The sequence below is a fragment of the Ovis canadensis genome, chromosome 9 (assembly GCF_042477335.2).
Source record: "Ovis canadensis isolate MfBH-ARS-UI-01 breed Bighorn chromosome 9, ARS-UI_OviCan_v2, whole genome shotgun sequence".
In the NCBI taxonomy this organism is placed as follows: domain Eukaryota; kingdom Metazoa; phylum Chordata; class Mammalia; order Artiodactyla; family Bovidae; genus Ovis; species Ovis canadensis.
The window spans coordinates 74,140,903-74,158,133 of NC_091253.1; the positions used below are offsets into that span (position 1 = coordinate 74,140,903).

Below are 17,231 nucleotides of genomic sequence, written 5' to 3' on the forward strand. Positions count from 1 at the left end.
TATATTTGTCTTTCTATCTCTAACACTAGGTGTAATACTAATATAAGTATTTAATAATATTTTCCTAATATATAGGTCAAAGATGACTGTTAGTTTGAATAAAAATTATTTTAATTTCATTAATTTGCCCAGATTAAATTTAATCGTTTCTTAGGATGATTTATTGGAGTGATATATCTTTGTTATTTGATTTACTGCTGCTTCAAATTGTTGGTAAACCTTTCATATTTAAGTTCCCATGGTTAACACTGATATGTTCTGTGAATTAATTTTAACATGCAGTTCAAGACTGTTATTATATAAATGTCTTATGAAAATAAGAATAGTACAGAGAATTATGAGTAGGTTATTTTAAAAGCTAACTGTTGGGGCAAAATATTATTGTAAAACAACTATGTAATTTGTATTGGTAATATATTATTCAAGAGAACCATTTTTTAGTTAATGAAAAGCCTATCACCTATATTTACATGTAAGCAACCAAATTTCTTTGATATTCGTATCTGTGTGTTCATGTATTTTGCATGTAATTCTGTTGCTATATGCCTAACTATAGTTCTTACTAATTATAGATTTTAATATTTTGATAATTTAAAAAATACTAGTTATTAATTCAGTCCAATAAACTCTTCTTTATTTTTCCTAATTATTAATCCTTTTTTGTTTTATTTAAGTCTTTCCTTATTCCAGGTCACAAAGATATTTCCTGGTACTTTTATTTACAATTAATTTTTGACATTTATACATGAAGTTTTGGATGTATGTATATGTATATAAACATATATACGTATATTATACAAATATTTATACATATATTTTGATATATATACACAGCATATATGAAATTAATTTTTGTGTATGGTATGAAGAACATGGCTTATATTTTTGTTTGTTTCATTATGAGTATATAATTGACTTAGCACAATTTTCAGGAAACAATACTTTATTTCACCTCTGTTTTTTACAAATCAAATAGCTATTTCTGTGTGCTTCTTTTTCTGAACTCTCTATTTTGTTTCACTGACCTGTTTATTAGCCCTTGAACTAATATCAAACATTCTTAAACACTATAGTTTTACAGTGAGTCATGACATCCAATAGTAGTAGTTCAGCTTTTGCTTCATAGTAATTTGTCTTAAAATCAGCAATAGACACGTGGCAATTTTCTTCAATACATTAATATAATATACATAATTTAATTGAAATATATAAATATTACAATTTTACACAAAATATTTTTTTTTATTATCAAGCATTGACATGCTTTTCTTATTACAGCATAGAAGGACAACTGTAAATAACATGGTGTTTAATTTTATGAGAAAGCAACAGTACCATGTTCCTTCCTATCATACTCCTACAAAATACTTTATTTCTTGGATGATATCTACCATGAAGCCAATCAATTTTCTATCTGTTTTTTTCTGGGATTTTGTTTTTCACTGAATGCAGAAGAAGGTACTGTGATGGGATAACTCTTTGGAACTACATCTTAGAGATAATGTTGACTTTTCTGATTTGAGGGGCTTGTGTTTCTTATCTAAGAAAAAGAAGGAGAAATATTTTGAATCTACCAACTGTCTGCTTTTTCTGTATTTGATAGTGAGCATTCAGGGAACACTGATTGCTCTCACTTAATGTTCAATTTAATTTTTCTCATGAAAATCCTTTCTAGAATATAATCACACATTTATTGTCAACTATGCTATCATATTATCACTGAGAATATTTTATTTGAAAGTTGAGGGAAGTTTTATTAGTTTTCTACTGCTCTATTTTTACTTGTATATTTTCAAGATATTAATGTATCTACTTGTAATATTTTAACCGTATTATATGTGATTTAAAATTCTACTTTAGACTATTCTTTGAAGGTTATTTTTGTGTTAACATTCTTTGATAGGAAGGTAGTTTTTGTTTTCAATATTAAATTTTTAATGTCTTTTTTTCTTCATCTTCATCTTATATTTAAATCATGGCAGTGGTAGTGTTAAACAAGAAGCAAGAATATGTATTTTGGAGTCACACAGAACTTTGTTGAATTCTAATTCTTCCAACAAACAAATAGGATGGCAACCACTTAACCTCTCTAAACCTTAGGGAAATAGAATATAAAAAGGCTGTTTCATAGTGTTTCCTGGATTAAATTTGTAAAACTAACTCAGTACCTGGCATGCACAAAAAGTTTTTAATAAACATTTGTGATGATATATTAAAATACTGACTTCTATAACTTTGTCTTTATATTTATATTATTATTCAGTACCTCATTTTCTCCTTCCCCAACTCTGTTAGAAGGATTATCCTTTATCAAGGTGAATGTCAATCAAAGTATAACTCATATTTCTTTCACAGTTAAGCTTCTTAAAATAGCAGTCAATATGGGCTGGCTTTCTATATTTCCTCTTTTCCTATTTTTGCTAATAATCACTAAATTTGATTTGTCACCTCACTGAAGTTACTCAGGACAAGGTGACATTCTAATTGCTAGATCCACAGACTAAGTTTGAGTATTCACATTATCTTTTAATGTCAGTATAATTTGGAAAAACTGTCAACTCATTAAAAATTTAGTAAAACTAATTGAGAGTCCACATAAACTATGAAAAAGAACATGGCTTTGGTTTCTGGCTTTTCCATTTACTGTGTAACTTTTAGCATAAGTTATTTCTCTCTGTAGGCCTTTGATTTCTCTATTTGCAAAATAGAATAAAAATTAAGCCATATATAGATTTATGGGTTATTAGGAACACAGGATGATAAATGTTGGACATTTGATTAATAGTGTAAATTTAGTAATTAGTAGCATTTAACATCAAATGGGCCTTAGGAAGTATCACTACAAACAAAGCTAGTGGAGGTGATAGAATTCCAATTGAGCTATTTCAAATCCTAAAACATGATGCTGTGAAAGTGCTGTACTCAATATGCCAGCAAATTTGGAAAACTCAGCAGTGGCCACAGGACTGGAAAAGGTCAGTTTTCATTCCAATCCCAAAGATAGGCAATGCCAAAAAATGCTCAAATTACCACACAATTGCACTCATCTCACACGTTAGCAAAGTAATGCTCACAATTCTCCAAGCCAGGCTTCAACAATACGTGAACCATGAACTTCCAGATGTTCAAGCTGGCTTTAGAAAAGACAAAGGAACCAGAGATCAAATTGCCAACATCCCCTGGATCATCAAAAAAGCAAGAGAGTTCCAGAAAAACATCTATTTTTGATTTATTGACTTTGCCAAAGCCTTTGACTGTGTGGATCACAATAAACTGTAGAAAATTCTGAAAGAGATGGGAATACAAGACTACCTGATCTGCCTCTTTGGAAACCTGTATACAAATCAGGAAACAACAGTTAGAACTGGACATGGAAAAACAAACTGGTTCCAAATAGGAAAAGGAGTATGTCAAGGCTGTATATTGTCACCATGCTTATTTAACTTCTATGCAGAGTGCACCATGAGAAACGCTGGGCTGGAGGAAGCACAAGCTGGAATCAAGACTGCCGGGAGGAATATCAGTAACCTCAGATATGCAGATGACACCACCCTTATGGCAGAAAGTGAAGAAGAACTAAAGGGCCTCTTGATGAAAATGAAAGAGGAGAGTGAAAAGGTTGGCTTAAAGCTCAACTTTCAGAAAACTAAAATTATAGCATCTGGTCCCATCACTTCATGGCAAATAAGATGCAGAAGCAATGGAAACAGTAGCTGACTTTATTTTTTGGGGGTCCAAAATCCTTGCAGATGGTGACTGCAGCCATGAAATTAAAAGATGCTTACTCCTTGGAAGGAAAGTTATAAGGACCTAGACAGCATTTTAAAAAGCAAATACATTACTTTGCCAACAAGGGTCTGTCTAGTCAAGGCTATGGTTTTTCCAGTAGTCATGTATGGATGGAGAAGGAAATGGCAACCCACTCCAGTGTTCTTGCCTGGGGAATCCCAGGGATGGGTGAGCCTGGTGGGCTGCTGTCTATGGGGTCGCACAGAGTCGGAGATGACTGAAACAACTTAACAGCAGCAGCATGTGTGGATATGAGAGTTGGACTATAAAGAAAGCTGAGTGCTGAAGAATTGATGCTTTTGAACTGTGGTGTTGGAGAAGTCTCTTTAGAGTCCCTTGGACTGCAAAGAAATTCAACCAATCCATCCTAAAGGAAATCAGTCCTGGGTGTTCATTGGAAGCACTGATGTTGAAGCTGAAACTCCAATACTTTGGCCACCTGATGGGAAGAGCTGACTCATTTGAAAAGATCCTGATGCTGAGAAAGATTAAGGGCAGGAGGAGAAGGGGACGACAGAAGATGAGATGTTTTGATGTCATCACTGACTCAATTGACATGAGACTTGGTAAACTCCGGGAGTTGGTGATGGACAGGGAGGCTGGCATGCTGCGGTCAATGGGGTCGCAAAGAGTTGGACATGACTGAGCGAATGAACTGAACTGAATTGAACATTATTTCATTACTTAAAATACTTCTGCTGATTTGAAATGCAAGCAGCCAAATAAAGTATTTTTTGATATAAATATTTTAATTTTAGAGAGATGTTTAAGCTTTGCTTTCAAGAAAATATGATTGTCCTTATTAGCTAAAATTAAATTAATCCACATATGTACATGTGGTAATATCACATTTGATTTAATATATTTACAGCAATAATATGTACCCAATGGTTCAGGGACTATAATGAGTTTAGATGCAAAAAATTATTCAGTATTGTGTTAAGACTATATAAATATAAATTTAGTTGCAATTGAGACAGGATATTATATATGGAAATGCATTTTTACCCAAGAAAATTAATGTTAATACAGTGATCTAATTTTATGATCAATAAGGTAGTTAATCTTTTATTAACTGTAACAGAACATAAAGCATTTATTTAATATCTTATGTTTTCCTCTTCAAATATCTTTTCTGAAAAAAATGACAAAATAATTTTCTATCTATGACTAGCTTCTTTTCCCAGTTGTTTTCTATCAGACAGGATACAATTGGAAACACAAACAATTGGAAAGAATTAAATATAAGAAGAGAGTTTTAAAAGGCCTAAAGAGATGAAACCAGGCAATAAGAGAAGTAATTCAAAAACTATCTAGTATATGAAGGAACTACAGCTCCAAAAAAAAACCCAAAACACTGGGGAGGGTTGGGATATTCAGAATGTAGGACACACTGACTGTTGTGCAATGAAGAATGCTGATATATGGAAAAGGATGGCACGTTGTGGACACTGGAGTAAAGGAGGTGGGTCACTCAGCAGATGCTGATTCCATAGAGGATGAACTACATGACCACTACTAGGTCCGCCAAGGAAGAATTGCTTTCAGTATCAAAGCTTGGACCATCAGAGAAATGCAACCATTTCCATAGTTGCTGTCAGGAGCAAACGAAGAGAAAGGGAGAAAGAAGGCCACTTTTCCACTTCTTCTCTCACCTAAGGTTCCTAATATTCAGAACTAGTCAGGAAGGCACCTGTCATAGAAGTCTGAAGACAGTATGGAAGCATGGGGTTGGGGATGATGAACAACCAACAAATAACTGGCTCCTTCCAGTTATTTTTGCCTTCTTTTGTTTATTTTAGATTTTTCCTTTTTATTTTCCCTTGTGGTGATTCACTGCAAAGTGGTCAGAATGAATGTAAGCATATTGTATTAAATTAGAATAAACACTACCTAGAAAGCTAGGCTGGGTGCAAAGATGAATGGTCATCAAGCAAGTCTATGTTTATAGACTTTATCTGGTATGTGATTATGAGTTATTAAAGGATTATAAATAGCCAAGCAAGATAGTACCAAGGTCAAGTGTTCATGAATTGTCACTTTAGGAGGCCTGTAGAGAAGACTTTAAGATTATAGGCATGTAAAACTAGAAGCAGAAGGACTTTAAGTCTATCAAAAGGGTTTTGATAAAAGAAGATGAGGGTCTAAATTAAAGCAGAGCTAATGGGAATGAAGGCTTTCCCAATGGTTCAGCTATAAAAGAATCTACCTACAATGCAGGAGATGCAAGTTTGATCCCTGGGTTGGGAAGATCCCCTGGAAAGGAAACGGCAACCCACTCCAGTATTCTTGCCTGGGAAATCCTATGGATAGAGGAATCTGGCAAGTTACAGTCCATGAGGTCGCAAAAGAGTTATAAAGACCTAGAGACTAAATAACAACAACAATGGTAATAGAGATCAGTATCTGGATTTGAAATCTATTTTATATACTTTGCTTTCTATTTTAATGTATAACATTCTATTAGAATTAGAATACACAACATTTTTCTTTATTATATTGCCCTACATTTCTATGTGGTAAAACACTATAGCCATTCCAGAGCACAAGCATACCTCAGAGATATGGTGGGTTTTGTTCTAGTTCATTACAACAAAGTTAATAGTGCAATAAAGCGAACCACATGAATTATTTTGTTTCACAGTACATATAAGAGTTACGTTTACACTATACTCTAGTCTATTCATTTTATGAGAGCATTCTGCCTAAAAAAATATACACACCTTAATTTTAAAATACATTGTTGCCGAAAAATCCTAACCATCCTCTGAGCCTTCAGCAAATAGAAGTAGTATCAAAGATCATTAACCATCATAAAACATATTAATGATTAAAAAGTTTGAAACATTGCAAGAATTACCAAGATTTGACACAGAGACACAAAGGGAGCAAATAGTGTCGGAAAAAATGAGGCCAATAGATTTGCTTGACAGAGTTACAACAAACCTTCTGGTATCTACAAAGTGTGATAAAGCAAAACACAATAAAATGAGCTGTGCTTGTAACATAGCTTTATTGTGTGTGTGTATGTAACATAGCTTTAAAAATGTTTTGGTTAATTTCTATCTTGTTAAAGATAATGAGAACATATGTGCTTTAACACTAATAATTCTAAAATTTGTCTTAAATTTAAAAAAAGAATCTACTTCCCTTTCTCAAATTTTGAGAGCCTCATCTTTGTTATGTCATTATTCCAGAGCCTATGCATGCATTGTGAAGGCAAACAATTTCTCCATCCTGGTAGTGCTTATAATCTAGTAAGAACAGATGGACAATAAATAAGGAAACAGATTAAACAGATTGTGATAAGTGCTTTGTGTCATTGTTAGACTTTGGACATCTATGAATCAACATATATTTTTAAAATATCACTCTGGTGATGGAGTTGAAGGTTTACTGGGAGAGGGGGCAAATGATGGTGACTTGGGTTATGGAAAAAGCTGAGGAAGTAGTGAGGAACCATGACATTTGGAAATACTGTGACATTAAAGATTCTACTGATTTATTAGATACATGAAATTTTGTGAGATAGATATCAAGGAAAGCTATAGAGCTTTTGGATTACACAGCAATAAGATGAGAATTTAGTGAAGAGACTAAGGAAGGGACAGACTTTTGAACTGAGGGATTCTCTGAGGGTTCGGATGGTAAGGAATCTGTCTACAGTGTAGGAAACCTAGGTTCAATCCCTGGGTCAGAAAAGATCCCTGGAGGAGGGAGTGGCTGCCCACTCCAGTATTCTTACCTGGAAAATCCCACGGACACAAGAGCCTGCCGGGCTACAGTTCATGGGCTTGCAAAGGGTTGGACACTACTAAGTAACTAACACTTTCGCTTTCAGTCACTATAGGAAACAGAAGGGGAAGAAAGAAACCTGCTGGATGTCATAATAGCAAATGGCAACACTGATTTATTCCATGAAGTCCAGCCCCAGTGTTATCATTTAACATATTGATGCTAATTAGATGAGCCTAGGCAGGTTAATCATCAAAATAATTATGGTAAAAATAAATACTCAGCATGTGCTAGGCACTGCGCTAAATTTTCATAAGCATTTTCCCACTTAATCTTCACAATATGACAATGGGTTAACTCCTAGTATCACCTTATGTTTTCCTTTATTATATTCATTGCCATTAATTTAAGAAAATCTTATGCAAGCCACCAATTATTTAAGAAGCATATGCATTGACATTTTAATTGACTTTCTGGTAATTTAAATTTCTATCAGTTTTGCATAAATTACCAAATAATTATTTTAGTACTTTTCATTAGAGTCATTAATATAAAGTAACAAGTTAGTTATTTCATTCTCTCTGTTACTACTAACTCATTAAAGTATGAAATATCATTAATGTTTCTGATTCTTTTAAGAGGAAATGCTTAAATAATGTTTTCATCTAAAAGCATGCATAAGAAGTGATAGGACCGCTTGCTTTAAGTGTGTGAATTTTAGAATATTCCACAGTTTCTGATGAGTGTTTGCTTGGTAAGTAACAAAAGGCTAAAATATGATTAGGGGTGCATGTGGGATTAGGGGAAAGGTAGAACAGGGGTTATACCTTAGAAACTATTAAGAGTAAGATGAAAACCAACATGCTCTGCCATTCTGTCAAATGAGAGAATTTAGTGGAACAATGGCTAAAAAGCAGTTCATGACAAACAGTCACCAAATACAAATGTGAAATAGAGGAAATACTATGCTTTTTTCATGAAACTAAATGTGTTAATGGGAAATTATTGTTCTTTAATCTGAATTTACTTGCAGTTTTAAACATCAAGTCTATGGTGAGAGACAACATTGTTGTGATAGCATACCACAAAGTAGCTATGTAGCAAAATTAATATATTTCAACGCTTAATTGGCCAATCCTCAAATTTTAAATTTTATAAAAAATCATATCTGAAGGAAACTTGAAAGAAAAAAAGTGAAAAGTGAAGTCGCTCAGTTGTGTCCGACTCTTTGCGACCCTATGGACTGTAGCCTACTGGGATTCTCCAAGCAAGAAAACTGGAGTGGGTTACCATTTCCTTCTCCAGGAGATCTTCCCGACCCAGGGATCGAACCTGGGTCTTGTGCATTGGAGGCAGACACTTTAACCTCTGAGCCACATTGCATAATTCAAGGACTTAACCCTGACATATGTGTTTGCTAATCTTATTTAGTTTTCCTAATAGGGAAATATCTTTGTTAACCACTAATAGTCTTTGCCATAAAGGTATTAACATATATAGATGGTGATCCCCCGTTACTTTCCTGGCATTTAATTTAATGACTTCATGATTATTATACCGTTTTTATCAGCCTGAACTACTTAAAGCTACTATGTGGGTAAAATCGTGTTTTTATCTATTCCAAATATTTGTTAAGAAACTTATATGGGCACTGTGAAGAAAAAAATGAATTACGTATTCGTTTTGCCCTCATGGAAAAGTCATTTCCCCTATGGGAAAATCATAGGGAAAGTGAAATAGACTGGAGTTGGGAGTTACAGGCCTATATCTTTGCTCCACTGCCTATCAGCTATGTTGATTTCTGATCAATTCTGAGCTCTGATTTCTTCAGTTTCAAGTTAGGAAAAACAAAACTATACTTTTGTATTCTTTTCAAAGGAACACAAAATGTCATTCACTATGTAACCTTATTATATAACAATAAGAAGGAAATATAATTGACAAAGCAATAAAACAATATATGAAAAACTTTCTCAAATATCTGAATTCCATGGAAAAATATGCTTATCCATAAAAAAGAATATACTTATAGTACATAGAAAATGTATTTTTATATATGCTTAAAATATGTGTATATTAACACATATAATTAATAATTTATATTTTATACAAATCATATTAGCTTCACCTGAAGTGTTTTAAAATTACATAGTTATTTCCTAAAAGATGTTTCAAATATATTTACATAAAATATATAGTCTCCCTTTAACTCTTGATATTAATAACATGATAAAAAATAACTCTGAATAAGAGATTCTAAATAGACCACTTGAATTTTTTTAACAATCAACATTTCTTTACAGTCTTATGATTCTTTAAAGCACTGTTCCAAGAACACAATTATTGTATTGAAAAGGAAAATATTATGATGTTTTCACATTCTCCTATCATTCCAGTTCATTAATTTAACCATGTAAGTGAGCCTCTTAACATGGAATGCTTTGCAAAAAGCACTAGTGATAAACTATTGAGTACCAAGTACTGCCTTCAGGAAGTTTTTGCCCAAGGAGAAAGAGAATGCATAATAACTAATCACACATAAATATTAAATTATAAAATGAAGTCTTGTAAAGAAAAGTAACTAATGGGATTCATAACTGAAAGTTTATTTTCAAATCAATCATGCAATGTATCACAGAAGGGAGTAAAACAAGTTACTGGAAATCCTCATAATGGTACAACTATTCAGAAAATAAGTTTAAAAACACATATTTCCTCACTTACTGAAATGAAAAGGAAGACTAAGTCTCCCATTATGCAACGTCACTACATGCTGAGTATTTAAAGATAATTTCAGAACACTTGCTTTTTATAAATGGGAAAAAATCTTCAAATTGTTCTTCTCTATCATGGAAAATTTAATGATAAAGGTTCTAAATATTGTCTACATTATTGGATTATTTAATGTATCTGAAGATGAATAAAAATCTGACATTGCATGTAAAATAATGTGAGTATGTACATTCGTACTTCGGATATTTACTATTTAGATTTAATTCACGTACCAAGGACAATGGGACAACGAACAGGGTGTTCACTAAAAAATGGGACACAAAAACATGGCAATAGTCTTGGACCTGGTTCTATTGTGAACTTGATCGTGTTGTTTAATATACCCCAGTCCCTTTTGCCTTCTAATCTGAGGATAAAATTGCATGTTTTACCTACAGAGAGAGGTTTTTAAAACATTATATTCAAGTAAATGCTGCATCAATAGGTTCTGTATCTACTTATTTTATATGATGTCACAGGGGTTTCTGTAACTTACAGTGGTCACTAGGTTCCATAGGACCTTTATTTCCATTTGTAGAATAAGTTAATATTTTAGCTACATTTAAAAATGCTTATTTCAAAGCCCAAAAAGAGAGCTATGCGTTGGTTTCCTATTATTGATGCAACAAATTACTGTAAACTTAGTAGTCTAAGCAACAGAAAATCACTATATTGCAGTCTGGAGGATTGAAGTTCAAAGTGAATTTAACTGGGCTGAACTCAAGGTGTCAGCAGGACTGCATTTCTTATGGAGACTTTAGGAGAAAATCTGTTCCTTAGCTTTTCGAGCTTGTAGAAGCTGCTTGTCCTTCTTTGGCTTGTGTGCCTGTTCTAGCTTCACAGTCAGAAACTGCATCACTCAAAGCTCTGCTTTCACTGTCTCCTCTCCTACTCTATCTTTGATCCTCCTACCTTCCTTTGATAAGGACACTTGTGAATACTTTGGCCCATCCAGATAACCTAGGATAATTTCCTATTATTAAGATTTTAACTTAATCACATCTATAAAGTTCTTTTGTCATATAAGGTGACGTATTTAAATATTCCAAGGATTAAAGCCCCAGCAATTTTGGAGTGCCATAATTCATAGTATAATATCATATATACCATCATAGTCTGATTATAAGGCAAAATATGTTTTCAGACTTCTTTGTTGTTGTTGCAAAATCATTTGCCTTTTGTTTTCCCTGACAATCTTTCTTTCTTTTCTTAAAGATACTCTGAGCATTTAAAGTGTAGAATACTTTATTTTTACATCTTTAAACTAAGAAATAATGTTGAAAAACTATAGAAAATTAGTTAACAACTAATTAATTACCAAATTACCCAGAAATTGTAGCACTACATATATTCTCAAGAGAAATACACATAAATGCTTACAAAACATGTAATACATGTGTATGGCAATATTAATTCATAAAGACTCAACTGGTTAAAAAAGTCCACTAACAATAGAATGGATAAATAAAGTATATTTATAAAATGGAATCCAATATAGTAATGAAAGTTAAGTTCCATACTACTGCTACAATAATACAAAGGTAATGTTGAGTTAAAGAAGCCAGAGGCAAAATAATTATATGATTTCATTTAGATAAAAGATTTAAGACCCAGAAAACAAATTTGTTTGATTGGAAGTCAGGCAGTGGTTGATATCCTTGGGACGGAGATAGTACTGAGTCACAGGGAGCACAACTGACACTCAGTATTGCTTGCAGTGTTTTATTTCTTAATTTGAAACATGTATAATCAGTGATAATTCAGTAGCATATATACTTCTGTCTTGTATAACCATCTGTATGGATAATGTAGTTCATTAAATATATTTATTATCAAAAAACAAGATTATAATATTAGATTATAAAAATATATTATTTCATAAAAGTATTAATCAAGTATATTCTGGTTTATAATGATATATTGTTTTAAGAATGAGAATACCAAAAGCCTGAGGGTAAAAAGTTGATCCCGCCCAATTCTAATAAAAGAAAGTTGTAAATTCATTACTATTAAATAAAATAAATTTTAAGATCAACTCATTTCAGAAACAGTGACAAAAAAATGTCTAGTTCACTGAGAAATATAATAATAATTTAAACTTACATATACCTAATAATGGAGCCCCCAAAGTATATTTTGAAATAGACGTATTTACAAAGAAAAATATAAAAACTTACAGTCCTATTGGGAGATTTAAGCATATCTTTTTCAGTGTCTTTTTTCAGCATTTACAAATAGTACAGAGATTATCTGAATAAGATTAACAAATGTATCCAAAAGATATACTGAATACTGCAACTAGCCCCTGATATATACCTATTATGACAGGCAGAAAAATGATCTCAGAATAATGTTCCCTCTGCACTTGTGAATATGCTATATCACAAGATGAAAGAAGCTTTAAAAATGGAATTAAGATTACAGATATTATAATAGGAAGATATTTGAATTATCAATTTGGACACAAATCTAATTACATGAGCATTTAAAAGCAGAGAACTCTCCAACTAGATGTAGAAGAGTCAGAAAACTTCTTCCATCTGGAGACAGACGAGGGAGTGGCAGAGAGATGAGGTAGAAAGGGAAACTAAAGAATTTGAAGAATGAGAACCTGGACTGCCATTTCTCACTCTGGAGATGGATGAAGGTAGCCACAAATCAATAAATGCTTGCAATTTCTAAAAGCTGAGAATGACCCCAAGCCAATAGCCAGCAAGGAACGAGGTCCTTAGTTCTACAACTTCATGAAACTTGACTTCTGGCAACAGCCCTCTGAATTTGGAAGTGGAAGCAGACATTACTTCAGAGTTTTCAGAAAGCAAAGCATCCAAGTTGACATCATGATTTCACCCTTGTGAGACTATAAGCAGAGAATCAGTTAATTTACACCTACTTAGACACATGTAACTGTGAGATAATAATGTGTTAAGTGTGTGTTAACTTGAATTAGGAATAGGAAAATAATATGCTGTCCTTTATAAGAAAACTAAGTACATAATCAAAAGTTCCAATATCTACCATAAAGAAAATTTGAATGAATTTTAAATTCATACAGAAAATGTTATCTGACTATAAGACAAATGTAATACAAACACATTGGTAAAATATATATATATATATATATATATATATATATACTTAAAGAAATCCATGTTTAAAATTTAAGAGATGTATTTCTAACCACAGAACAAAGAGGAAATCACAAAGGAATTTAGAAAAAAGTTCAAAAAAGTCCCTTTGGGGGCATAGTTTATGAAGCAAAAAGAGAAAAAAATAAAGCCAATGCTTATATGATCTAGAGAAATTACTATGTGATTGTTCAAGAGTGGATTCTTTTGTATTTAAAAAAGAAAATTTGGCTGCACAGATCAGAGTGTAGGATCTTAGTTCCTGACCAGGGATCAAACCCACTTCCCCTAAAGCGGAACCACCAAGTCTTAACCACTGGACTACCAGGAAAATCCCAAAAGTGGACTTTCATAAAGCTGTTGATGAAGACATACTGAATAAAGTACATAGAACCCAAATGTTCATCAACAGTGAGTGAATCAATTAATTGTGGTATATTTATTGCAATAGATTCCTATATAATAGTGGTTCTCAAAATGTGAACCATGTATCCTTGAAAACTGAGACATTTTCAGGGACTTCATAAGATTAAAACTATTTCTATAATACTGTTGAAAGAAAAGTGAAAGTGTTAGTTGCTCAGTCATGTCCCATTCTTTGTGACCCCATGATGGTTTATGGAATTCTCGAGGCAAGAATATTAGAGTGAGTAGCCATTCCCTTCTCCAGGGTATCTTCCTGACCTGGGTCTCCCACACTGCAGGCAAATTCTTTACCATGTGAGCCACCAGGGAAGCCCCATAATACTACTGAGGCATTTTTCACTTTTTTTGTCTGTGTTGACATTTGCCCTCATGTACAATAGTAATGATGGGTATAAAACTGCTGGTGCATTAACAGAAGTCAGTAACTTCAAACTGTATTTGTAATTATTAGTCATTGTTTTCTTTAGTGCCGCGCACTTGTAGTGCAAAACACAAAAAAGAAAAGAAACCCAGTTGTTCCTAAGAATGTTCCTGTTAAATCTATAACTAATTATTTTATTAAATGTCCATCCTGTAACACTCTTTTTAACAACCTCTGTGATAAAATGGAAAAAAAAATGAAACAAACACAAAACTTCCTTATGCCTACCAAAATATGATGGTTGGCTAGAGGAAAAACAGTTTGAGTTGTCAGCAGACTTAGCCACATTTTCCCATGGAACAACATTTTTATTTGAAAGAATGACTAACAGGTAAACTATGGTTAGTCACACTTAGGCATTTGTTATCTATTTCCCCGGAGGCTTGGCGTGCTGTGATTCATGGGGTCCAAAGAGTCGGACATGACTGAGCGACTAACTGAGCTGAACTGAACTTGCCCCTCCAAAAAAAGAAAAAGAACCTCACTTGTTACTACAAGAAAAACAACTGGCAGATTTGCTGTCAATGATGAAATCTGAGTTTTCAATTAAAATCTTAAAATCTTAGAAAACTTTAATCTACAGCTATAAGCTTTAGAACTTCACCAAATTTAAAGACTTTTCTGGTTAGTTCAATAGAAATAAAAATAAAGGTGATTTTAAAGTATTTTATAGTGAAATAGATCAATATGTATCAATACTTGGAAGATCTCTAACTCAGTGAACCAATATATTTCAAATGACCAATGTATACATAATGTTAAAAATGCATGAGTAAATATAATCTATTACAATAGCAAGGTGAACCAAAGGAATTTAATGTTACAGAGTAAAAAAATGAATTGATTCAGTTTGAATTCAATATTATAACTGTCAAATTTTTGTGTAATATCAAAGAAGAGTAACCATTTTTACATGCAAAAGTTATTAGAACACTCTTCCCTTTTAAAACTAAATATCTAACTGAAATTACATTACTTCATACCCATCAAACAAAATAATGTATTGCAAAATATTCAATAAAGGAGCAGATATGATAATCTAGCCATTTTCTACTAATAGGCCAAACATTAAAGAGATTTGCAAAAAATAGAGTACAATGTATTCTCATTTTTTGTTTTGGAGAAAGCTATTTAATATTAAGATATTACTTATGTCAACATGTAATGGCATTATTCTGGATATTTTAAAATAAAGTAATCAATGTACATTTTAAAATGTTTCTCATTTTTACTTAAATAGAGTAAATATTGATACATCAAACCTATAGTATCTCTGGGGTTCTTCGTAAATTTTTAGAGTAAATAAATCCGAGACAAACAAGAACTTATACTATTCAGAAATAAAAATGTATTGTAATTTCAGTACAGACTAATCCTGCCTATATAATGCTGGGCAAAAATAGCAAGTATATTAAAAAATAGATTAATTATATTGCATAAAATTTTCAATTCTTACTCTTATATTAAGAATAAAAAATGGGAATGTGATGTAAAAGGCAATTCATAGCAAAAATTTTAAATAATTCATCTTCACTAGTTTTAGAAAAATTACATCCCATGAATGTGCTTTTTCTTATTTTTAATTTTTCTTTTCTGGTTTATAAAGTGTCAATTGTAAATTACCTTTTATATAATTGAGCTTATAATTATATGCAATAAATTATTAGCAAAATGACTAGTGAATTATGGGCAAAATATCAGACAAATATTTGTTATGCCAAACTATGAATTATTAACCAAAAATAATTTGCAACTATTAGCTTTAATAGAACCTCCTAGAGTCTGTTAAAACAAAATCACTTTTCACTTGTGGATATTTCAGTTTCATAGTTTCATATTTATATCACATTTCTTCTTTCAATATCAAATTTCTCTAAATATTTCCCACTCTTTATATATATTTTAAACAATCAGGAAAATGATCTGGCAAAAATGTCTTCTAAATGTTGTTAAAATCAACAATTAAAATGCACACAGAAAATCCATAGCCTCATAACTTATTTCCCAAAGTCTGAATTGATCAATACCCTAATATAAATGATATATATAATAGATATGATAAACAGTAATAATACACACACATAAATATGTTTTTATATACTTATAGTAATTACTTTATATAAATGATATGTTCAAATCAACGTCGTAAATTAATTCACACCACACACACACTTATACAAAACTTGGGGATCTGATAAAAATGACTTTTAATACTCTTTCAGTTCTATTAGGTAAAATGTCTATAACTAACAGTTAATTCCATTTATGTTTTAGGTTAACAGGATTCCATCTGCCACCACCAGTAACAAGTACCAAATCTGTATTCTCACTACGTTTGACCAGTGATTTTGCAGTTAGTGCTCATGGATTTAAAGTATACTATGAAGGTAAGTGATGGTAATATAAAAAGACCATTGCCCAACTTAATGTAATAAAACCAAAATTGTCCAGGGTAAAAATAGAAGAAAAATCACCAGGACAGAAGATACAGCTCATCATGTTATATCAAATCCTATACCAAGATTCACCTTCTCGATAATCATCAATAGATAATACAAAGCTACACTTAGTATGCTTTAATGCTTCATTGCAATGTGCCTAGACGGACAAAAAGTTTTCCCTTAAAAATCTTAGGAGATGAAACCATGGCATCATTATAGATTTTAACTTTAATGAAAGAGATCAAAACGGGTCAGTGAAAGGAAACTAGCCCTAATTTTAAGCCAGTCTTTCCAGTTCCACAGATGCATAATTCCTTAATCAAAAAAGAGGAAAACAAAGAAAACTTTAAAAAATGGAAGTTTGAGGCCATTAATAATCTTTATATTTCTTTATCCCACATAGTGTGCGTACTCATGTTTCACGATACAAATATTGTTTGATAGGCTCTGATGATGGTGTTAGAAATGCATAGAATCTACATTGTTTTCTCTTTTTGAAATGAAAAAAAAATTCTGAAG

The 17,231-nt window shown here is 32.1% G+C and overlaps 1 protein-coding gene across 2 annotated transcripts in view; it reads left to right on the forward strand.

Moving 5' to 3' along the window:
- The window catches only part of CSMD3 (CUB and Sushi multiple domains 3), a 1,383,361-nt gene that overhangs the window by 193,352 nt on the left and 1,172,778 nt on the right, over positions 1 to 17,231 (forward strand). For both annotated transcript variants that reach the window (XM_069601113.1, XM_069601114.1), the window contains exon 3: positions 16,546 to 16,658. In XM_069601113.1, the coding sequence (XP_069457214.1) occupies positions 16,546 to 16,658 (113 nt within the window). The remainder of the gene's footprint in view (positions 1 to 16,545; positions 16,659 to 17,231) is intronic.